This window comes from Mytilus californianus, unplaced genomic scaffold (genome assembly GCF_021869535.1).
Source record: "Mytilus californianus isolate M0D057914Y unplaced genomic scaffold, xbMytCali1.0.p SCAF_5, whole genome shotgun sequence".
Taxonomy (NCBI): Eukaryota; Metazoa; Mollusca; class Bivalvia; order Mytilida; family Mytilidae; genus Mytilus; species Mytilus californianus.
Window position 1 is genome coordinate 77,973,393 of NW_026262701.1, and position 25,938 is coordinate 77,999,330.

General features: G+C 31.6%; 1 protein-coding gene across 1 annotated transcript; it reads right to left on the reverse strand.

Moving 5' to 3' along the window:
- LOC127701508 (uncharacterized) lies at window positions 1–25,311 on the reverse strand. Its single transcript, XM_052205399.1, has 12 exons — window positions 25,102–25,311; window positions 21,819–21,915; window positions 19,602–19,708; window positions 19,033–19,203; window positions 17,190–17,301; window positions 15,889–15,972; window positions 14,202–14,239; window positions 8,649–8,690; window positions 7,197–7,335; window positions 5,794–5,914; window positions 4,997–5,134; window positions 1–4,082 (listed from the first exon to the last, which is right to left on the reverse strand). The coding sequence occupies exons 2-12, from the start codon at window positions 21,903–21,905 to the stop codon at window positions 3,928–3,930; spliced, it is 1,194 nt and encodes a 397-aa protein (XP_052061359.1). The 5' UTR covers window positions 21,906–21,915; window positions 25,102–25,311; the 3' UTR covers window positions 1–3,927.
- Window positions 25,312–25,938: the final 627 nt, after the last annotated feature.

The window sequence follows — 25,938 nt, forward strand, 5'->3', positions numbered from 1 at the left end:
TGATTGAAGAACATGTTTATTTAACAGATAATATACATTTATTCCTAATATCATAAATAAAAATTAATATTTTAAAGCTGATTTCAACCTGATAAATTAACAATACATTATCCATTATAATTTTTTGTAGATTTGAAAAAAGAAAACAAGTTGTGTAAAAAAAATACTTAAACAATGACTTAAAATAACTAAACATAAATCTCAAGAATGTACAATATAAGCTATTCTACAGAAAATAATACTTCTATATGATTATTTTTTTTTAATGTCAAATGTAAATCATTTTGATTCAAAATGTGTATAAAATAAATATGAGGATTTCTGATTACTTAAAAAATAAAAAAAAAACATAAAGTGACATATGTTATACTATTTCACTGGGTAGCCCATTCAAAAATTACTGACAAAAAGAAAAACATTAATCATAAGCTTATTTCTTTGCCAAAAAAAAAGGTGAACTGTGAGCTATTTGCTCACTTATGATACCCTATAATAAGTATTCACTAAGCAGTAATTTTTTTCTCACAAATTTCATACATGTTCATTATGTACAGGAAAATAAATGTATTAGTTAAAGAGGAACTTGATGATCAATGGATGCGAGATACAGTGCAGCATGCTCACAGACATGTGGCTACAAACAAAGAATACCACTTAAATATGGTCAACCAACATCCAATTTGTGAAGAAAAGCTTAAATGTACACTTCCTAAACAATAATCTTCAAACTGGCTCCTAGTTTAATCAAAAAGAAAAAATTCTCTAAATTAATTTAATAATTTGTATCAAAGATTATTTAATTACACATGTAATAATGAGGTAGATATATTATTAAAGGAATAGATTAATAGTTTTTAATCAATAATAAAGCAATAAAATTACATCAGAAAAAATATATAACCATTAAAAAAATATGATAAAATTACAAAAATAATTTAAGTCTTTAAATAATGAAAACAACAATTTATAAATTTCACAAGATTTTCTGGATTTACCATCATTAGAAATGCTCAAAGCAGAATATTTATGATCCAAGGATGAATAAAAACCGAAACAGACGAAGAGCTATATGAAAAAAGGACCTAAAAATAGAAGTTCTCATTTGAAACAAGTATTCAACACGTTTTTAATTAAATTGACTATGTTAAGAACAAGGCTACATGTAGATTCAGACAACAAGTGTTCATGTACTTGACAACCATTGCTTGAACAAAGAAATCACGATTTGTAAGGAGACTGTTGATAAAAACTGAATTATTAAGCAGCCTTTTTAAATCTTTTTACCTTGATAAGAGTCTTTTCAATAATTCAAATACCAGCTTTAAAAATGTCATTATGACATTGTCATTTCAACATAACAATGCGGTAGGTTATAATAAACTGTCATTTTAAACAAAATGATCTTCACAATATGCTTCTATTCAAACTTTTGGAAAGACCAATTATTATTGGTTGGTTGTCTTAATACAAATGCTTTTTTAAATGAAATTTCAATTTGACATAGAAAGATGTTAATATAAAGCCAATTCATGTAACTACTGAATCATTTATCTCAGATTAAAATATAATCACCAAAGTTAGATATTAAAGAAGGACTGTTTTCCAGCTTATCCTATGTTTTATTTTTCTCTGCCACTTAAATGTATTGGAATTCACATTGTTAAATAAACTTCACAGTTTTGCCACTGCACATTTTAAATATTTAGACATGATAAAAGGAAATTGTTTTAAAAACATTAAAATTCTTTGGCTTGCTAAAACTTATTAATTCAAACATAACAACCACATTTTCCAAATATTAACTTCAATTTTGAAAATATGAATTTCAATTTGAGGAATCAAGTTCCATACAATTATGAGGGTGTGGATGGTGGTCCTTCATTTCTGTATTCTTTAATTTTTTAGGCCATTTTTCTCTATTCTTTATAAATTCTGCCTGTTATTCTCCATTCCTTATAATTTAGCACCTATTCTTTACTTTTTGGCTATATTTTTCTCTATTCTTTATATTTTCATCTCTTTATTCTGCACATTTTGTTCATTATTCTCTATTCTGTAAACCCCATCCAAACCCTCAATTATCGTCAATGAATTAAAATTGTGAACCAAAGTAGTTTTATTATAATACAATGTACTGTAATTTGTCTAATTATTGCATGTTTGTACCCTTTGAAAACTTAAATAACAGTTATTTACTCATCATGGATTGATATACAATTATGACTTCAGACTTCATTACTTTTATCTGAATCTAAAATTTTTTGAACATTGCGCATGCACATCTTGAAAAAATATTTTTTTTATAAATCAAAAGCAAAGGACATTGGAATTTGGGTCTATATTACTGAAGTATAATTAAAGAAACTTATTTTATCAAAGTACTATGTACAAAACAAAGGAAAAGGTCTATAAATCTATTTAAAAAAAAAATATATGATCATACATGTATGTAACTTTGTACCATAAAATAGTCCATAGAAAATAAAATGATTAAAATGATGACTGAATTAAATATGATACTTATGACAAATCTACACTGAACCCAGCAAGCCTAGTGAGTGTTAAAATTAAAAAAAAAAAAATTCAATTATCTCAAAGTATTTGTATCCCTCAAATCAATGTATGGTTCATTGTCAGTTGGCTTTTGTAACTTTGCACTTTGCATAAAAAATTGTCAATAGACAATAAAACAAGCATTCTGTGAGTATTGCATGGCAATACATAGTCCCCTACCGGTTAAAAATTCATTGTATTGGAACAAAATTCTAACTTGATCTATAACTTGTCATGATGTAAACTATATAACAAATATCAAGTCCATATCTTCAAGCTGTTGAAAACTGATTATTTAATTGAATTTTCTAAGTCCAAGGACCATAACTCTGCACAAAATCATCAGACCAATACAAAATTCGATCTTGATCTGTAACTTGTCATGATAAAACTATATACCAATTTTCAAATCAATATCTTCAAGCATGACGAAAAAAAGTGCGGAAAACTGATTATTTGAGTGAATTTTCTAAGTCAAAGGACCATAACTCTGCACAAAATCATCAGACCGGAACAAAATTCGAACTTGATCAGTAACTTGTCATGATAAAACAATACATCAAATATCAAATCAATATCTTCAATCATGAAGAAAAAAAGTGTGGAAAACTGATTTGCCTGACTGACGGATGGACGGATGGACAGACAGACGGAGTGCAAACCTAAAGTCCCCTTCGCCTTCGTCGGTAGGGGACTAATGATTATGGTTACTACATGTATATATTTATATATATATCACATAATTCACAGCTACATACTATTAACTATTGACAATAACAACTGTTCATGTTTTTTATAAATTTGGTTCATAAAAGTACTGAGTACTAAAAAATAACAAAGAATGATACAATAATGTAAATTTGTGTAGTGTACAGACAATAAATTAAGTCAATGATGTACAACATAAAGGTTTATATAACTTTATAGAAAAATAAATAATAAATATAAAAAAAATAACTCCTGGTTAATCCCATGTTAGAAATTTTCATTGCTATGAAAATGCCAGTGAGTAATATTTGTTCATTTTAATTTAAAACCTCAAAAAATCCTCCATTGTATTATCTTAAGACAATAAATGAAAGTTTATAACATTTATCGTGCCCTTTAGAGTTAACTGTTCAATAATGAAAAGTTCATCTGTTAATATTATCCAAACCAAATATTAATATTTATATTAAAAATCCATTTGCTGAAGATCTTTCACTCAACTGAGTTTTGCAACATTCCTGTAAAAAGTTTAAATAGGAGTAAGTAATCACATACCTATGTAAAAGACAATTCAAATTTAAATTCATTCCAGTGTATGAACTTGCAAAAATGGAGAATATTGTATACATCAATGGTTTATTAACTTTTTTCGAAAATAAAAGAAATTTAAAAAGTTGTACTGACTGTTTTCTTCACCATTTGTATTTCTTCATCAGCGGGAGGTGACATCTGAGATACAAGATAAGCTGTCACATCAATATCCACGTCTTTCAAAGACTTTAAGTACTCTGCACTGTAGGTATCTTCAGCATTTCTAAGATCTAAACAACAAAAAAATACACTGTACAGAACATATTTGAAAAATATTAAAAATCAACATCTAATATTTAAATACCTGTCATTATGAAAGCACATGCCAGAAATAAAATAATAGTTTGTGAAAGTGTATGCATTTTATTCCCTCTATCATCTACTGTGGATTCATTTATTTTCGTGGGTACAAACTTTTTGAAGATTGAGGAAGTTTTATTTTGGTGGATATTTGATTTCTTGGTTTTTAGAAAATCTGTACTTCGCTCAACATTGAAATTCGAGATTCACCTATACCCATGAAAATCAGTATCCCACTAATAATAACGAACCCACAGTATATTGTCATGCATAGTAGTGAGACAAAGAAAGAACGCCACATCTATTTCCAAGTTTTATCTAAAGATCCAGAAGATATTACTCAATTGGGATCTTAATTGAGCAAGATTTAAAAAATAAAATGATCATTAACAAATATGCTGATCTTGTCAACATAAATTTTTTTCCAATAAAACTTGTTCATTTGCATATAAGGTACTGTTTGTCATGGTCAATGGACTCACAACAACAGTGTTAAAATTAATGCAGATTAAACAGGCAAGCTACACTTTTTTCCTAAGATATCTAGGGGCAAAACATTTGTGCTTCAGAAATATTTTCAAATGCTGTAAATTCAGAAATATCACAAGATTTTAATAAATGTGAATACTGCAAAAGGGCCAGCATCACTACAATAAGAACCTGCCTTCTGATATCTGATACATATATCTACATGAAACTTTTCCTGAAATCGCAATCATTAATCTCATAGTTCTGTTCAGTCTTCAAAAATCGCAATAATAAATAATAAAATTCTGAATTTACAGTATTGTCTTGTACTTTTGCATTCAAACTTTAAAACAGTATCATTGTATGTCTATTATACCTAATTTTGCTTTGGTCATGAGTGATCGAACTTGTAGCCCCTGTTGTTGCTCTAAATTCCTTATCTCCAAATCATGCGTCTGCTTCAGAACAGACATCTTTTGTTTATGATCCTGTTTCTCTTTATCCATTTCCTGAACTGAAAGAAAATGTTTAAAAGTAGAATTAAGGAACATATAGTATTAAAGAGTGTGCATTTACTTATGCACAAACTTTCGACAAATACATATTATTAAAGCCAACATATGATTTTGATACTTTCAACATTTAATAAACAGTACAAGATTCCTCTATTGTGTGACAACTTGATATTTTATGCCAGTCATGTTTGCACCTCCAGCCAGGCCAAAATGAATAGAAGGCTGGTAAATTTAAATTTTGTAAAATTTTGGACGAATATTGAATATTCTTATCCCAATATTTCTTTGGCATTCCAAAATTGCCTATTTGCATTCCTGATGAAATTAATTTCAGAAAACAGTTACTGAGGTGTTTTCTGTGGTTTTACAGAGCATTGCACCAGCAGACATAAAATGAGTCGGTTTCTCAATCCTGTTAGTAAAAATCATATTTCCAAAAGTATAATCATTTAACTCTCGGCAATTTCTTCTCTTAAACTACACCGTACAAAGTAATATCACTCAAACGTTTGTATCTAATGATGGTCTTTCTCAAAGATCCCTTTTTTGTTTTACAAGTTTCTTCCTAATGTTAAAATATTTCTTTCCAACCAATCAATACAAGGAATTTTGCCTTATCTAGAATGAAATCAAAACACAAATACAACCAAGAATTTACCTAATTTAGCTCTCTCTTGTTCTTTTGTAATCTTAAGATCAGCAAGTCTTTGTTTTTGTTCTTCTATTTCTACATTTAATCTCAACTGTGTTCTAGACTCAATTGCACTGCTTTGCATGGCCTGAAAGTATAACGACATTTACTTTTCAACACCTGTGACCATAAGGGTGATTTACACCAAATTGTTCATAGATAAAATCAAGACACATAATTTTTATAAAACAACATATAATTTAAGTATATATCATCATAATTAGGAAAAAACCTTTTCAAGGCATAATCCTTTATTTAAAAATACTAAAATGTTTTCTCAACATGGATATGATCTTAAAAGGTCAAACAATGTGGGATCTGATATATCTGTTTAGAATCACCCAGCAAGCTAGAATAAGCATATGCTGTTATTACAGAAACAAGTTAGAAGACCAATTCTTACAATTTGAAAAAAATATTCAATAACTCAATTGCATAGGTATCTTTACTCATTCATGAAATATATTGTTAAAGAAATAAATGACTTTATTATATACTTAGTAGTAAATACAGATAAATTGTATGTGTAATACGGTCAACGGCAATCGTGCTGTATCAGCCATCCGTGATGATATCGATATCAGTCACGGTTGCAAAGGCTTTATCACACCTTTAATCTGTATGACGTCACGTCATCGATATCAGTCACTGTTGCAAAGGCTTTATCAAACCCCTAATCTGTACAACGTCATGTCACATAAAAACATCTACTTGAGGTATATAATAAAGTGTATATGATATGGGTTTTTCAATATCACATCCGTATCAACCCGAGACACCAATATAATCCCAAGAGCTCTGCTGCTTTTTTTTTAGATATATGTTGTAACCAGTCCAACATTTTGTAAAGGAAACAAAAAGACAGTAAATGACAAAGACATTTTTTTTTGTGTAGATTTTCCCATAGAAGTTATTCAACCAACTCAATCTGAGCAAATCTTCTTTTTTTTTTGCAGTGCTAACATAAGGCTGATTCTAGCAGTAAACCTGTCTAAACCAAAACCTTGCAAACTGGAAAGGTAACAGACCTGAAATCTGGTACAAATCATATTGTTTTTGTTACCCAACCTGTATAAACTGAACAAAATCTTCAGTACTAGAGTAGTTTGCTGTATATCATATTTGTTTTTGATTGATTGTTTTGTACATAAATCCGGCCATTTGTTTTCTTGTATGAATTGTTATGCATTTGTCATTTCAGGGCCTTTTATAGCTTCCTATGTGGTATAGGCTTTGCTCATTGTTGAAGCCTGTACAGTGACCTATAGTTAACTTCTTCATCATTTGGTCTTTAGTGGAGAGTTGTCTCATTGGCAATCTTATTATTTTGATAGTAAGAAAGGTTTCAGGTATTATTTTCAATAAGTTACCTGTAACTGTTCACTGGCATGGTATCCTCTAAACACAACTTTCTGTATAGTGTAACCGATTCTGTCAGCTCTCTGCAGTAATTGTGAGTAGCTCTTCAATTCAGATAATCTATGTGTCTGTTTTAAAAAGTCTTCAAATCTAAAAAATATAGAAGTAGCACTTTTTAATGAAACCTGAACAAATGGCATCTTATGAAACAACTATTATGTATCTAATGTATTAGCATGTAGACAAATTAAAACTCTTTAAGTGTTTGTAATACATGTATTATATATGAATTTTTACTATGTTTTGCTGTCAAATGCAGTGTTTTAAGGAAGTGGTTGACGACTAAATAATCTTCTTTTCCATGATTTTGGCCATCTATTTTTCTGGCAATTACACAAGTAATTAAGTAAGAATTAAGATAACAATGCATCTTTGCCTTCTTCTTTTAAAATTAGCCTCACATTGACTAACGGATGCTCTGGAGGAAGAATTTAATAATACTGGAGATTTTTCTTTGGATTACTACATTACTTTTTTTTCAAATTAATATTTATTTTATGCACTCCACCATTTTAATAAAAAAATTAAACTAATATATTTTTGCATTATCATGTTGCATTTTGTGATCATTTCTGTCTTTAAAGTTACGAAAACAAGAATGCATACATTGTCATGATAAGTATACTCCAACTAAAAGGCCACTTGTAAATCAGAAAACAGGAAATTCAGATATAGGTGTCTGGAAGATCCAAACAGTGATCACACCTTATAACTCATTACTTCCAAGCTACTGACCATATCTGAGGTCATTGTGTTCAGTAGTGCTGGAAAAATGTGGGACCAAATCTAAAATATTCCAGTCACTTTCAGACCCTCCCAAATGTTTTCTCTACATAATTTAACTCTTTTCAGCAGTCACCTGTCTTAATCTGTCAGTGGTCACCTAATTTTCAAACGAATCGTCATTTCAACTTTTAACAAAGGTCATTTTTAAAGTTTTAAACTTCGAATATAATCATGACTAAATATATTTGTGTTCAGTATCGAAGTCAAAATGAGAATCTGAAACCGTTTGTAACCGAGATCGCACAAAATGAAGCAAATTTGTGAATTTTCTCGTGTTTCACTCCTTTCAGTTTTATTCAAACCATATCACCAACTTATTTCTCCACAAATATTAACATATTATGAAAGCTTCCTTCGCATTTACAACACAGGAATCTGCCATATTTTTTTTTACTGCTCACAAGAATGATAACTCTACCAATTGCAATAAAAACTAAAACAATTTGCTGCTAGCCCGCCCATGGGTGATGTCAGCATCAAAATTTTTTTGAATCCTCCTTTAAAAGGTCATCTCTCTTGGGCAGTCACTTTTGATACTTCCCATAAGTGACTACTTATGACAGGTCTGACTGTAGGACTAAAATTTAGTAAATCATTAAAACAAAAATTAAACTTACGTAATTCTTCCCGAAAAGGCAATGACATCTGAGCACACAGCACTGAAAAAGTACATTAACTTATCATTATTTTTGTGACTTATAATACACAGATATATTCATGATATTCAAGATATCTATCTAGTCTTAATTAAAATTTTCTGAAGATAGTTTTTATTAATCAAAATTTGTAATTGTTAATATCTGTTATCATAATGACTTGCAGTCAGCATATTACATATGTATACGTATAAAAAACTATTTACATATATACATGTACATTCATATATATATATATATTTGTACATTATGCATAGATAAAAACTAATAATCAATGTGACTATATTTCATATATATGTTTACCTCTTGTTTCACTTGTATGTGACAGAGTGTTTTGAAATAATGCACATCTTATATAATATAACTATTGGTATTGGTATTGGTATTGGTATTGGTATTAGTATTGGTATGGTATTGATATGGTATTAGTATTGGTATTGATATTGGTGCGGTGTGGTGTGTTGTGGTATTGGTATTGTATTGTTTTCAACACCCAGAACACATTATACATGTATTTACCGTGCTTTAAGGGGATATGAAGATTTGTTCAGCATGGAAAAGTCATATTTTTCAAGCGCAATGCCCAATAGAAATATGACTTTTTTCTATGAACAAATCTTACAAGGCAAATGATTTTTTTTTCCACTACTTGATGCTTATACTTTCTTAGACTCTTGAAAATAGATTATTCATAAGGTACATTCAATTTCCCATAATCTTCTGAGTTTATAATGACATTGCATAAATAAAAGTACATTAATAATTAATTTCATATTTATGACATAATTTTTTTTGCTTGTTTTGATTTTACACATGAAATGAGCTTAAACAGGAAGCCAACAATGATTTTGCTGTATAAAAAGTTTTATAACTCTTTAAAAAATCCACATAATAGGGTACAAACAATGTTCAGAGGGGAATACTATATATTTATTTCCCTTGACGTAGGGAGATTTGAAGATTTGTTCACTCTAGAAAGTTCATATTTCATGAGGACACCACTGAGGGCATAAAGTAGAATGAGATATTTCTGATCTTAGAGGGGAATATGAAGTTTTGCTCGATGTAATGTGTGATAGTTGATTTAGCTATCAATATTTACATACAGGGGAATAATAGGTTTTGCTTAATGTCAAATTTGGTAGTCTCAACCAATAAAATATTAATTCAGCTATCAATATTATATTCTAATAATTTAATTTTGGATATAACACGTCTTCTGATTGGCTGAAAGTTTTTTATCTATCAGCTCATAGACATAATTTTGTCATGTGACCGTGATTTCATCAATGATTTTTCATGATTTACTCCTTAAAAATGGAATTAAGAATTAAATTATAAGGAATGGCTGTTATATTTTTTCTGTCTATTCGAAATAACCTCAAAAAATGTGGTGCACACTTTTAAATAACCCGCTACACGAGTAATTCAGTGTGCACCACATTTTTGAGGTTATTTCTTCATAGACAGAAAAAATATTACAGTCATTCCTTAAATAAATTTGAAGTATATTTCTTAAACAAGTGTGCACACGCTGAAATGTCTCGCCTGCTTTACTGACAATTGATTTTACGTTGATAGTCCTAAATATAAAGTTTACTACAACTTGTACAAGTATCACTTAAACTTATCATGATCAAAGAAAATGAGGTAAAGGTCAGATAAACCAATGCAAGCCAGAAATACATGTACACCTTACTATCATACCATACACCTAATAAAGTTAACATATTGCTTATGTATACAAGAAACAGACCAAACCATGAAAACTTTATATTGACCAATGCGCCATAAAAAAATGAGGTCAAGGTCAGAAGAACCCTTCCAAACACACATGTACATCTTACAATCATTCCATACACCAATAAAATGCTCTGCTGGGTGCAGCTTGATACGACCCCAGAGGTCGAACCCTGAACAGTTGGGGCAAGTATGGACACAACATTCAAGCTTGATACAGCACTGAATTCGGATTGTGATTTAATATTTGACACAGCATAGGTTTCTGACACAGAATGAATGTGGTATAAGAACTTAAAAATTATCATTATTATTTGCTTTTATATATTAATCAGAAATAACCAATTTAAAATGGAAAATTTTAAAGAAAAAAAAAGGAAAAAAAGGGAAAAAAAATTCCTCCCCCAAATTTTTTGAACCCCCTTATGATTCATTACCCCCAAACTCAATCCCAGCCTTCCCTTTGTGGTATGGTACCTTGCAGTACAATTTCAGAGAGATCCATACACTTGAACACAAGTTATTGTCTGGAAACTAGAAAAAAACATGTTTTTAGGCCCCTTTTTGGCCCCAAATTCCTAAACGTTTAAGGCAATTACCCCCAAACTCAATTCCAGCTTTCCCTTTGTGATATGGAACCTTGTAGTACAATTTCATAAAGATCCATACACTTACACACAAGTTATTGTCCTGAAACTAGAAAAATGCTTGTTTTTTGCACTTTTTTGGCCCCTAATTCCTAAAATTTTGAGGCAATTACCCCCAAAATCAATCCCAGCCTTCCCTTTGTGGTATGGTACCTTGCAGTACAATTTCAGAGAGATCCATACCCTTGAACACAAGTTATTGTCTGGAAACTAGAAAAATGCTTATTTTTGGCCCCTTTTTCCTAAACCTTTTGAGCAATTACCCCCAAACTCAATTCCAGCTTTCCCTTTGTGATATGGAACCTTGTAGTACAATTTCATAAAGATCCATACACTTAAACACAAGTAATTGTCCTGAAACTAGAAAAATGCTTGTTTTTTGCCCCTTTTTGGCCCCTAATTCCTAAAATTTTGAGGCAATTACCCCCAAAATCAATCCCAGCCTTCCCTTTGTGGTATGGTACCTTGCAGTACAATTTCAGAGAGATCCATACCCTTGAACACAAGTTATTGTCTGGAAACTAGAAAAATGCTTATTTTTGGCCCCTTTTTCCTAAACCTTTGGGCAATTACCCCCAAACTCAATTCCAGCTTTCCCTTTGTGATATGGAACCTTGTAGTACAATTTCAGAAAGATCCATACACTTACACACAAGTTATGGTCATGAAACTAGAAAAATGCTTGTTTTTTGCCCCTTTTTTGGCCCCTAATTCCTAAAATTTTGAGGCATTTACCCCCAAAATCATACCTAGCATTCCCTTTGTGATATGAAACCTTGTGGTACAATGTCGGAGAGATACATACACTAACACACAAGTTATGTCTGGAAGTTACAAATGCTTATTTTTGGCCCCTTTTTGGCCCCTAATTCACTAACTGTTGGTACCATAACCCCCAAAATCAATCCCAACCTTCCTTTTGTGGTATTGAACCTTATGGTAAAATTTCATAGAGATCCATTCACTTAAACTAAAGTTAGAGTGCAAAAACCAATGTGTCTTCGGACGACGACGACAACAAAGCCAACGTCATACCAATATATGATTTTTTCGCGGTCGTATAAAAATAGTTGACCTATTGTTTAAAGTTTATGAAAAAAAAGACCAAAACACAAAAACCTAACATTGAGCAATGAACTGTGAAAATGAGATCAAGGTCAAATAAAACCTGCCAGATTGACATGTACATTACCAAATATTTCCATACATCAAATATAGTTGACCTATTGCATACACATAGAGTATTAGAATAGACTGTTATCACAGAGATATGTCTCGCCTTTTTGTAATTTTGATAATGCAAATGTTGAAATTAAAATAGCAATACTTTAACATGTAAGTTATGCAAATATTCAAAGTCGAATGGCTAAACAATCTCCATTGAATGAGATGTGCCAATGCTAAAACAACTGCATACCAAATACCATTGACTTATTATAAGTCGTTCCCTTTAAACAAACCTAAACACAAACATTAACTTGTAATCTATGTAAAAGTTTCAGAGTCAATGAACCATGATCAGGGGTGAGCTATATAATCTCCATGGAAACGATACTTACAAATGCCAACAAATTTGCATACCAAATATCATTGACTTAACATTAGCAGTTCATCTTAAACTGATCTAATCACAAACTAATACATGTAAACTATGCAAAAGTTTCAAAGTAAATAGACCATGACTGAGGGGGCAGGGCCAAATATTCTCCATGGAAATGAGATGTGCTAATGCTTATACAACTGAACACCAATTAACATTGGCCTACCACTAATGGTTCCCCTTGAACTGACCTAATCACAAACTAATACATTTTAACTTAGCAAAATTTTCAAAGTCTATAGACCATGACTAAGGGGGCGGAGCCAAATAATCTCCATGGAAATGAGATATGCCAATGCTTATACAACTGCATACCAAATATCATTGACCTACCACTAGTGGTTCCCCATAAATTGACCTAATCACAAACTAATACATGTAAACTATGAAAAGTTTCAAAGTCAATAGACCTTGACTGAGGGGGCGGGGCCAAATAATCTCCATGGTAATGAGATGTGCCAATGCTAATACAACTGCATACCAAATATCATTGACCTACTACTAGTGGTTCAGCATGAACTAGACCTAATCACAAACTAATACATTGTTGCTGCCGCCGCCGACACCGGAAACAACATACCTATGTCTCGCTTTTTGACTCCGTCAAGGCGAGACAGGAACAGACCAAAACACAAAAACTTAACTTAACCACTGAACCATGAAAATGAAATCAAGGTCAGATGACACCTGCCAGTTGCACATTTACACATTACAATCATTCCATAGACCAAATATAGTAGACCTATTGCTTATTGTATCTGAGATATTGACTTGATCACGAAAACTTAACCTTGTTCACTGATCCATGAAATGAGGTTGAGATCAAGTGAAAACTGTCTGACAGACATGAGGACCTTGCAAGGTATGCACTTACCATATATAGTTATCCTCTTACTCATAATAAGAGAGAATTTAACATTACAAAAAATCTTAACTTTTTTTTCAAGTAGTCACTGAACCATGAAAATGAGGTCAAGGACAGTGGACATATGACAGACGGAAACATCATAACATAAGGCATCTATATACAAAGTATGAAGCATCAAGGTCTTCTTCCTTCTGAAGTATTAAGCTTTTAAGAAGTTAGTTAATCCTGCCGTTGCTGCCGGATCACTTTCCCTATGTCTTGCTTTCTGCAACAGAAGACACAGGCTCTACAAAAATACGTTTTAATATTCAATTTGATTTTGATTTGATTAAAAGGTGATAAAGGATAGACATTTACGAGGCAGCAACCAACCAATAAACTAAATCCAGAAAAAATTCACCACAAACTCTGGCCTTAAAATTTTAAAACTGGTGAATGTTGCAGCTGATTCTACAATGTATCTTTTTAATGGAGTGGTATACATATCAACCAATTATATATTTTAGGGTTTTTAGTTGCAAAACAATAAACAATCAATTGAAAAGGGTAATATAGAAAAGATATATGATAAGTTGTGTCATAAGATTGAACCAGGATATTTAATACCAGAACATTACTACTAGAATAAATAAATGCTTAGTTCAGCCCTTGTAACTTACTTAATCATATCAGCAATCGGATCCTGTGTAGTATCCAGCTGGAAAAAGACATATGTTCAGTGTTATTCATATATAATTATTTAATCACTTGGCAGAGTAGCATCAAAATCAAACATTAAAGCGGAGCATCAAAAACATACATCAAAGCAAAGCAGCATCAAAAACCAACATTAAGAAGTCTGATAAATTCTAACAAAGGGTTTAGCAGGAATACTCTCTAGATAAAACACAGGCAAAGTCCATAATTTGCTTAGGGTAACCCTAAAACTATTTCATATTAAAAAAATAAAAAGGAAGTGCACAATGGCATTTTTTGTCAGGGATTCTGAGAAAGTTCATTTACTCTGATAAGGGATATGACAAAAGTCCCTGTGATAATTAATTTGTTTATCCAAGCCAGGTAAAATCATGACCTTTTCCTGTCTAGGACTACCATGACAGTGGATCCTATTCTAAATCCAATATTCTCTTTTACAAATAAGCAAAGACCACGCTATAATTCAGATATATTTGTATTTTGGTTTATGGATTTTCTTATGAAAAACCAACAATTCACACCAAATTTATTGTACTACTATCATGACTATAGTATCTAGTAAATTAATTAACAGAATTGGGCTAATTTCGTATTAACATCTTCTTAAATAAAAGTGGGTTCAGTGATCTAGTGGTATAAGTAGTTCTTCTACATTGACCACTAGCCTGCCAACACTGAGGTTGTGAGATTTAACCCGCCTAGTGGCAAGGTTCGTTTGACTCCAATATTAATTAATAAACTAGGATTGCCTGTTTTCCTGCCAAAGGTCATGGTTCTCTCTGGGTATTCTGGCTTCCTTTCCCAGTGAAAACTGTCTGCATAAGACAGCCAAGAGTGCAGAATGTATCATTAAACACCAACAACCAATAATTAAAAAAACAAGTAAAACTGTGAGCTACTGCTCACTAATGATACCCCCGCCGAAATATTTCGGTAAACAGGAAGTTGTTGAGTTATGAATCTGAAAACGCATCACACGGTATAGCTGACTTATATAAACCCTGAAACCAAATTTCAGAAATCCTTGTCAAGTAGTTCCTGAGAAAAATGTGACGAAAATTTTCAACTTGGCTATCATGTGTAAAATAATACAAGTGTTCGGTGAACAGGAAGTTGTTGAGTGATGAATCTGAAAACGCATCACATGGTGTTACTTACTTATATAAACCCTGAAACCAAATTTCAGAAATCCTTGTCAAGTGGTTCCTGAGAAAAATGCGACGAAAATATTCATGGGACGGACGGACGGACTGACGGAAGGACAGACAGAGGTAAAACAGTATACCCCCACTTTTTTAAAGCGGGGGTATAATAAAAAATCTTAAAAAAAATTGTATATCAGTTTATTTTTATATACTTCTTCATATTTTAGTTCAGTATGTATATTTTGCTCTCTTGAGTCTTCCTGATGCTGGCTAATTTAAAAATATCAATCAAACACACTGATAGTGGTATACAGAAAATCGTTTGATATAGCATCACATTACCTTGGTGCTAAAAGGACAACACGGAAAATGAAACTTTGATTTTCACATAGTGTTCACTGTGGCTTGGTGAAAATTCTACATTGTTTTTTTCTTTTCATTGGACCTTTGAAATATCCATTTATTATTATAAACAATGGAACTGAATGTATCAATAGAAACATACCATTTTTAACACATCTTTAAGCTCATAGAATATCATAAGTTTGACTGTTATCATAGTGTCATCAAGCGTTCGTACTTCTTTCACCTGTCAATCAAAAACAATCACTTTACAAGTTATCAATCAAGTCTCAGCAACACAATCTGAGAGCTTCCTAACCATATATGTATATATACATCAACAAACAACTCTGCCATACTTATTTTTAGCTACCATTTCAGTTGAATATGAGATTTATATTCTGTAATCAGGGTACATTGTATTGTCTCTTAATAGATATAAGATCTAGAAGATGTGGTATGAGTGCCAATGAGACAACTCTCAATCCAAGTCAAAATTTATAAAAGTAAACCATTATAGGTCAAAGTACGGTCTTTAACACAGAGCCTTGGCTCACACTGAACAGCAAGCTATATTTAGTAATTATTGCAATACACACCAGTACAGATTGAGATGGAAGAACAAATGTGAAAATTGACAGACACATTGTTTAATAGACAAATCAGTATGTCCATCAAATCTTTCTTTTTGGTTTGACAGATTTATTACAGAGGTTTTTTAATTATATAGTTGTTGTTCAGTCATAATGTCATGAATGTATCGTTTATTTTGGGGATTATTGTAAATTCAAAAATTTTTGAGTGATGCTTTTTATTTTTGTGAAAATTGAACATGTTGAAACCAGACAAGTCTCACCAATAGATCAAATTACTGTGCATTTCAGACTATGATAGCATAATTTGTATGTAGCATTTCATGAAAGCATAATGATAAATCTCTAATTTTAATCTATTGCTCAACAATCACAATAATAAATACACAAGAAGAAATTTCAAAATTTACCGTATCAAATATCTTTTCTTACTTATAGTTTGAAACAAGACTGAAATGTTTTCTTATTTTTCAATAGTGAAATTCTGTACAATTTAATTTAGGCATTGCACAAGATTGTGAAATTTCCTACCCTGTTTGTGATGTTGTCGTTTGAATTGACTTTGAAATACAGCAAGCAATTATAAAGTGAAGGAAAGCATAGTTTCTATATCTGAAGGATACTTTCTGTGAACTCTCAGTAACTATAGGTATTGTTTGTTAGAGTATTGTTTGACATGCATTTGTATTGTTTTTTGTTGTCTACAAAAGGGGTCAGCTTTTAATTTTTTTCATACAATTAATGGACTACTACATGTAGAATACTAATTTCACACACAATCAAAAATATATATAACTCATGTTATAAATGTTCCTAGTCTTAGTGTAATAACTTTTCAGTATACAATATATCAAGTATAAATTACACCTACATTATAGTAGAACTGATCTGGTATAACTGCTAATTGTTGAAATTTATGAAATCCTGGAATCATCCTGGTTTTGTCTTTAGCATCACATCCATGCCAACTAAATTGGTGTAACCTACAAAAACATATTGTCACAATACAATTATACATAATATTACACTATCATGATTTTTAAAAGTTTGCCAAAATGAATACAAACTTGTTCTTTAAAATAAACTGTTGACACAGAGATAGGTCTCGCCTGTCCGCATAAAATTCAGAAAAAGACAATCTGATGAACAGCAACATTGCTTATTAATTCATAGTCGCTGGACAATGATCTTGTGGGCAGGGCCTATAAAATGGTCGACAAACTGAGATGTACTGATCATAATGCAACTTTATACAAAATATCATTGATCTGTCACAAGTAATTCTTATCAAACTGACTTGAGCAGAAAACTTAACATTGAAAATTGCTAATTAATTCAAAGTCACTGGACCATGACCTAGGGGTAGGGTCTCAAAATAGTTGTCAAACAGCTATGTACTGATAGTAATGCAACTTCATACAAAATAACATTGATCTATCACAAGTAGATCCTATCAAACTAACTCAAACAGAAAACTTAACATTGAAAATTGCTTATTAATTCAAAGTCACTGGACCATGACAGGGAGCAGGGCCTCAAAATAGCCCTTAATCAATATAGACATAGTAATGCAACTTTATATTAAATATCAATGATCTATCACAAGTAGTTCCTATCAAACTAACTTAAGCAGAAAACTTAACATTGAAAATTGCTAGTTAATTCAAAGTTGCTGGACCATGACCTAGAGGGCTGGGCCTCGAAATAGTTGTCAAACCATGCAAAATGATATGTACTGATAGTAATGCAACTTTATATCAAATACCAATGATCTATCACTAGAAGTTCTTATCAGACTAACTTAAGCAGAAAACTTAACAATTGTTGACGCAACCGCCGTCGCTGGAAAAGCAATCCCTATGTCTCGATTTCCGTGACTTTCGTGGCAGGCGAGACTATAAGTTACAAATAGTTTGGCACTGGAAATTGAAAATTTAAACAATGAAAATTAAACCATTTACGTTCATTTTTTGTATGCATATATTGTACAATGTCTTATCTAGCAGCTGTTGTTAGAATGTATAATATCCAGTCAAGGGTCTAACTTAAATAAGTTATTAGAGAAAAATAACATACATGTCATTATTGTGAGCTAAAATTTAAAAAAACTGTGATGACATATGTATGTTACAAGTTTCAAAGAGGCAATATACATCATGACCTTTTCTTTGTTAAATTGTATACAAGTTCTATTGGTATTATAATTGTCTTTATGTATACTAAACTTTAGAAAGATATAACAGTTTATAATTTGCCAATCATGTATAGTACACCTATGTTATTACAGAAAATATATGCCTGTAATAACTAAAGGGTGTTATTACAGCTTTTCTACATCTCTTCAAAGCCATTTCTCAGACATATATCACAATATATTTTAATTCATTGTAAGAAATAATGACCAGAGCGTATCTACAGTTTCTTCAAAGGTTTTTAACATATCAACGAATTGATCTGTATTGTTGATATCTATTGTAGATATGACACCAATATCGTAGAGTGGTTGTACAGGACACAAGTTAAGGCTAAGTAAGAAAGACGTCTGATTGCAATGATACTTATATTGGAACTCGAAAGCAGGTAATGACACAACAGCGGTGATGTCATATACATATAGAGCGGTAGCAGGAAACATCTCATGTGCAATCTGGAACAATATCAGTGAAGTATCATCTTCCTTTTATATTCAGTTGACATTGATACAATAAGCTTACCATTCCTCTGCTTCTGGTACAAACACAGAAGGACCTTGAATTACTCTCCTCTGGACATCTGAGTCTTTTAGACGTTTGTAAACAACAATCATGTGATTGGCATCAATCTTTATAGCCTGATTTACATGTATACTTTCTACCACAAGAGGATTACAAAACATCTGACATGGTCTGGAAACAGATTCATAAATGATTAAAATCCAATGTCACAGAATTTATATATAATTTACAATAGGCGTACATGTAGATACCCTATGAATAAATATTTTAAAGTTTTGTTTTTAATTGGCACATTGGTTTCAGAGAAGAATACCTACTATGATTAACAGAGTTAAAAAGAAGACACTACCATGGATGGCTTACAACAAGTGATGTTTGAATATTGATGGCAATAGCACATATAGGCCTTTTGTAGCATATAAGCTTTGAAACACATAAGATATGTTAAATAATGCATGACAATGCCCCATACCATTTATTTCCAATCTAAAAATTACCAGATTTAGAATGTATAAAATAATCTAATCCACAAAACTGTGGGTGCACACATTTAACAGTCAATGACATACCCTCTTTTGTTTGTAACATTTCCGTCTATGTCTTTGACAGTAAGATAGTCATACAAATCTGCCGTAAACAGCTTAAGGTAAGTCAACCTTTCCCGATAAAGAAAAATCTGAAAAAAAAAAAATTTCATATTGTGTGCAAGTCTCATAACATTTGGTTGAGGCTAACTTAAGTAGAGAAAAAATTCAGCAATTTTTCTATTTGTAAACACGCATAACTCTAGAACGGTTGTGTACAAGTTTTATAACATTTGGCTGAGACAAACTAAAGTTAGAGAACAGAAACGAAAAATTCAGCAATTTTTATGTTCATTAAGGGACATAACTCAAGAATGGTAAAAGTGTTGCCACCAAATTTCGTACTTAATCTGTATTATGTTGTAATAAGCATTGTGTTTTAGTTTCATAACATTTGGTTGAGGCAAACTAAAGTATGAAAACGGAAACAAAAAATTTGTAATTGATCTTAGTTTTGTGGTAATGAATATTGTGTATAGGTTTCATAATGTTTGGATGGGGCATACTTAAGTTACAAAATGGAAACTAAAAATTTTGCAATCTTTCGATTTATAAAGGGGCATAACTCAATAATGGTTAAAGTGACACTACCCAAATTCAACTTGATCTGTGTTTTATCAGTGGAAGTCAAAATTAAACATTGCATTGTATAAAGCATTGATTGTAGTTGATTCAACTATAATCATGGACAAAGGAAGATAACTCCAATTTTAAAAATTACTTGATATTTAGAAGAAAATAAAAATTTTGCAATTTTTCCATTTCTAAAGGGGCATAACTCTAGAACGGTAAAAGTGATGCCACCAAAATTCAAACTTGATCTGTGTTTTGTCATGTTTGTGGTAATAAGCATTGTGTATAAGTTTCATAACATTTGGTTGAGGCAAACTAAAGTTAGAGAACCGAAACGAAAAATTCAGCAATTTTTCCATTTGTAAAGGGCATAACTCTAGAACGGTAAAAGTGATGCCACTAAAGTTCAAATTTGATCTGTGTTTTGTGGTAATAAGCATTGTGTATAAGTTTCATAACATTTGGTTGGGGCAAACTAAAGTTAGAGAACGGAAACCAATTTTGGGACGTACGTACGTACAGACGGACAAGGGTAAAACTTAATGCCCCCTCCGCTACGGCGGGGGCATAAAAATTATACATACAATAATAATCTTCACAAAAATGGGATATATATATGTAGCTAATCCCAATACAAACATGACAAATGCATACCAATTGTCTTTTATTTATCAGGGGCCTCGGTGGCCGAGTGGTCTAAGTAGTCTACTGTATCACTAGCCAGTCAACACTGAGGTTGTGAGTTTGAATCCAGCATGTAGAAGGTGCGTTCGACTCCAATCTTAAATGACTAGGATTGTCAGTTCTAACGAAAGTTGGTGGTTCTCCTCGGGCACTCTGGCTTCCTCCACTAATAAAAACTGACCACCACGAAATAGCATTATAGTGTTGAAAGTGGCGTTAAACACCAATCAATCAATCAATCAATTAATCTTTTATTTATCAGAAGTGATCCTCCTTAAACTGACCTAATCACAAACATAAACAATTGATGACGCCATGATTGCCATCAAAACATGCCTCAATCTCTCTTCTATGACTTTGTGACATGTTGCAGGTGAGTAAAATATTACTAGTATAACTGTATAAGTATATATCCATATATGTGTGTCAACTTTTTTCATCAACTCAACTTCTAAATAGCACTATTTATTTTAAGGATGTTGGCTACTCTGTTTAAAAATAACAGATAAGATTTTCAAAAATTGCTTTTAAACTATATGTAATAATATTAGGAAAAGAAAACTAAGGGTTAGCGAGCAACATTTTTAATGGCACCACATGGATAAAACCAGAAGATTCCAATATCTGACAAAAAGTCAAAAACAAGATAAGCAAACATCCTTAACGTTTAAAATATATCTCTGGTAATGCCCTGTGATGATCCAGGTCTATTCATAGAAAATTAAAATGGTACATGTATCACAGATGTAACCATTTGATATTTGCATTAACTATTAATGATCTACATGAACATGTATCTGACCCTTGACCTTTATGTATATTCTGTGGAAAGTGTTGGGGTTAATACACATTAATAATCATTAGGTTTGGGTGTATGCAGATTAAATTGGTTGTAGCTACTCACACCTCTATTGCAGACATTCTAGTTGAAGTAAGCATACCTACCCTTAATGGTCCTTCAAGAAGTCTTCCTTGACCTAAATGGTTATAAACAACAGCTTGTTGTCCTTCTCTTACAGTCTTGAACTTCATCTCATATGAACTAAAATTTAAGTTTATAGTGTACATTAATATTATTCCTGAAAATGAATGAATTAGAATTTATAACAAATTCCTAGAACTTTTTAATGTCTGAGTTTGACTGTCAAATTTATATATGATATTTCCCTTGCCTTGGTAGTAAAACTGGTTCCTTGTCACAAACGTATCATTAGCATCCATTGTTTTGTTAGTGTTACATTATTAAACATTTAAAAAGATTCTATCATCATGATCATAGTGAAGATTTATCAGGCGTTGGTTCACTGTCGTTTGTAATTTAAAAAGTAAATTTAAAGAAATAATCATCAAAACTTAATACTATTTTCTATTCTTATCATTACAATGATTAAAGAAAATGATTATGCTTTAATGGGGAGAAAAAACAATAGACATAATACAGCATAATATAGACCTGCCAACTTTCCAGATTTACAGGGGATTTTCCCCAGGAGTCATTGAGAGACTTTGGATAAACCTTTGAAATCCTTCATTATATAAACTTATTTATAGAATTTAGGAATGAGGAATACCTCAAACGAATTAGAATGACATTTTAAGCACATACAATGTATATGTAGTGCTATCTGCTAATGTCATGAATGTCACACACCTGAGGTTTTTAGTTATTGTACAATAAACATGAATAATTTGATGTTAGAATTGCTATACTCATAAACTAAATAAAGTTTTCCTGATTTAATCAGGATAAATATTTTATCTTTTTTCAAAAATAATAAAACCAAAATTCAAATAGTAGTACTTGAATGTGACCCTTCCACCTTTTTACGCAATTTAGTCTACTAGTAACATGTACAAACATGTTTAACCCCGCCGCATTTTTGCGCCTGTCCCAAGTCAGGAGCCTCTGGCCTTTGTTAGTCTTGTATCATTTTTAATTTTAGTTTCTTGTGTATAATTTGGAGTTTAGTATGACGTCCATTATCACTGAACTAGTATACATATTTGGTTAGGGGCCAGCTGAAGGACGCCTCCGGGTGCGGGAGTTTCTCGCTGCATTGAAGACCCATTGGTGGCCTTCGACTGTTATCTGCTCTATGGTCGGGTTGTTGTCTCTTTGACACATTCCCCATTTCCATTCTCAATTTTATTAAGACTATTACTGGGTTGGACCTGCGTTGCTGCATGCAATCGATTGAGGTAACATGTATACCGGAGCATAACTGATCATTCCCAGACCAAATTTTAAAATCCTTCACTTTAAAAGGAGCCAAGAAAAGTTTGACAAAAGTTTTACTTGTACAATCATGACAACATGGACAATGAGTGTCGTAAAATTTCAAACTATCAGCAAACAGGAAGTGGCTACACAAAAGATGTAAAAACTGCTTACACACTACAAATCAACCAAGCTGCAGACCAAATATTAAATCATTCCCTTTCATAGAAGCCAAGAAAACTTTGATCTAAATTTTTCATTTGCAATGAGTGTTGTAAAATTTCAAACTATCTGCAAACAGGAAGTAGCTACACCACAGATGTTAAAATTGCTAACTTGATACAACTCCACATTATCAAGCTGTAAACCAAATATTAAATCATTCCCTTTCATTGAATCCAAGAATTTTTTTTGGACAGATGGACAGACGGAGTCCAGCATCTACTAGCCATGCTACATGCAGCTTCAGATCTGCTTCTGCCTTTGGTAATGCAGGTTAAATGTACTAGTCATGCTAGTAGGCTTATTGGATTCACTAAAGTTCTGTGTAAACTGCAGTGCTATGCCAGGCAGGAAATCCAGGGTTAACATGTGGAGGGCAATAACTCATGATACTTATAGAAAGTGTCAACTTGGGCAATATGATCTTTTTAGTAAAGAAATATTGTAGTTTCATAGTATTATTGCAAAATATATACAATTTATACAGATAATCATTGAGAGTCATTTTCACAGGATAAAACAAATCTGTTTGATAATTTCTTCCTCTTCTCCAAAAGTTCTGTACGGGTCTGGTACCAGTTGCCATCAGAAATTTGTAGTTTTTGTCAATTTTTTTTTACAGGAACATGCACAACTGTTGAAAATATTCTTTTAACATAAAAAGGGTTACTAAAATTAGGTTAAATAACACACACTCAATCTTTAATTCATTGACATACTAGTGTGCTGATTTTGCCGTGAAATTTTATGGTTAAGAAGACCAATTTATCATGTTAATGTACCATCATTTAAGAATCTACCAACTAAATGATAGATATTTCCACTTTATATGAGGATTTATGTCATACACATGATACAGATGTGTATAATGTATTTCTGTAGTAAGACGAGAAGGTTCTTTGATAAATTAAACAAGCACATAGTCATTATGTCCGTATATTCTAAATCTGTTCTTCCTTTCTCAAAGTCTGAACAAGTCATAAATTATGTCATTTGAGATCAACAAAATATATTGTATTGAAGGAGAGCAAAAAATATGATTTTCAAATTTTTAAATCTGTCCTTATTCTTATGAAAGAAATTTGTGTTCTGAAGCAAGCTTTGATATATATTATGTATTTGAAAACAGTAAGTTTTCTAAAATCGAGGACGCCATAAATTAATGACTTCATGTCCCTGCACGCGTATCTTCCCACAATGTGTTATAAAAACAAAAAAATTGGAATTTCATTTTCTTTTTGATACCAGGTTGTTTTCCCAGCTTTATTTGAATAAATCCAAAGTTTGAAAAAATGCATTTTTTAAATAACAGGTTGTATTCCCAGCTTTGTCTGAATAAATCCAAAGTTTGAACAAATGCACATTTTTTAATAACCAGGTTGTTTTCCCAGTGTTTGAATAAATCCAAAGTTTGAAAAAATGCATTATTAACATGATTAAGTCATTTGAAGTGTAGTCAATGTAGTGTATAAGTGAATTGTAAAATTTAATTGCTTTAAAATCATTTGTTAAATAAACACCCTGATTACGGTAGCATGTCACCCACACCCATAAGATAAAAAGGCTAATTATTTTTTTTATATCTTAGGCCTATTGGACAAATCTGTGTTAATCAATACTGTAGTCTTAATTTTGCAAAAATCAGTATTTTAAAAATTACTTATACGGTGCAATTATAATAAATAGATTAATACCAGCCATTTTTTTAACAGCATAGACGTAGAATTAAATGTATAGAACTGAAGAAGTAGCGCATGTATATAATTTTGGTCAGCTATAGCTACTTACCGTATATCTGTATATTACCTTGCAGTGTTAGCTTGGAATTTGAATTAGTTGCAATAAATGAGCAAGTATTGTCTATGTTTTTCTCAAACACCTCCTTTTTATATATGCTTGCTTGTCAGTTTTAAATATAGCTTCAAAAAGGAGTGCTTTCCTACAACGAAAATAAACACGGAAGTCACGAAATTGTAAACACTCTGGTACAGAGAAATTATGCCCTCGCTGTGCTAGCAAAATGGAACTCACGAAGGAACCAGAAAAAAAATAAACCAAAACGATGTCGGAACAGCCCTTAACTCGATTCTGTCTGTTTCAGAACTGGTAGAAAATTAACTCTTCTTTTTATAAAGGTAACAAAATCTACAGTTTGTATACGGTTGTAACTATGCTTATTTAAAGTTATCTCGAAATCACTATGGTACATTTTTCAAAAGATTATTGTTAACTTCACAAGTGCTTGGGTGAATTTCTAAATATTATTTTTTTTTTTTTGGGTTAATATTTTTATTCTACCTTGTGAAATTTTGTCGCTCTTATCCACACTGTGCGATATTACAATACAGTAGTTTATACAGAGACATACAATACAATTGTATTATATGTCTCTGGTTTATACTAGTTTGACTCAAACTTAAAACTATTTTAGATCACACTGAAAAAAAATATATTGTCTATTGTTGTGGGCTATATAAAGCAATCCTTGGAGTTGCAAAATGAGGTCCACACTAGTCAATTATCCATGATATATTTATATAATTATTAACTTGACTCGTTTAGAACTTTATTCATGTGTTGTATGTTTCTTATGCACATGTACATTGTACATTGTTTGCATTTTTA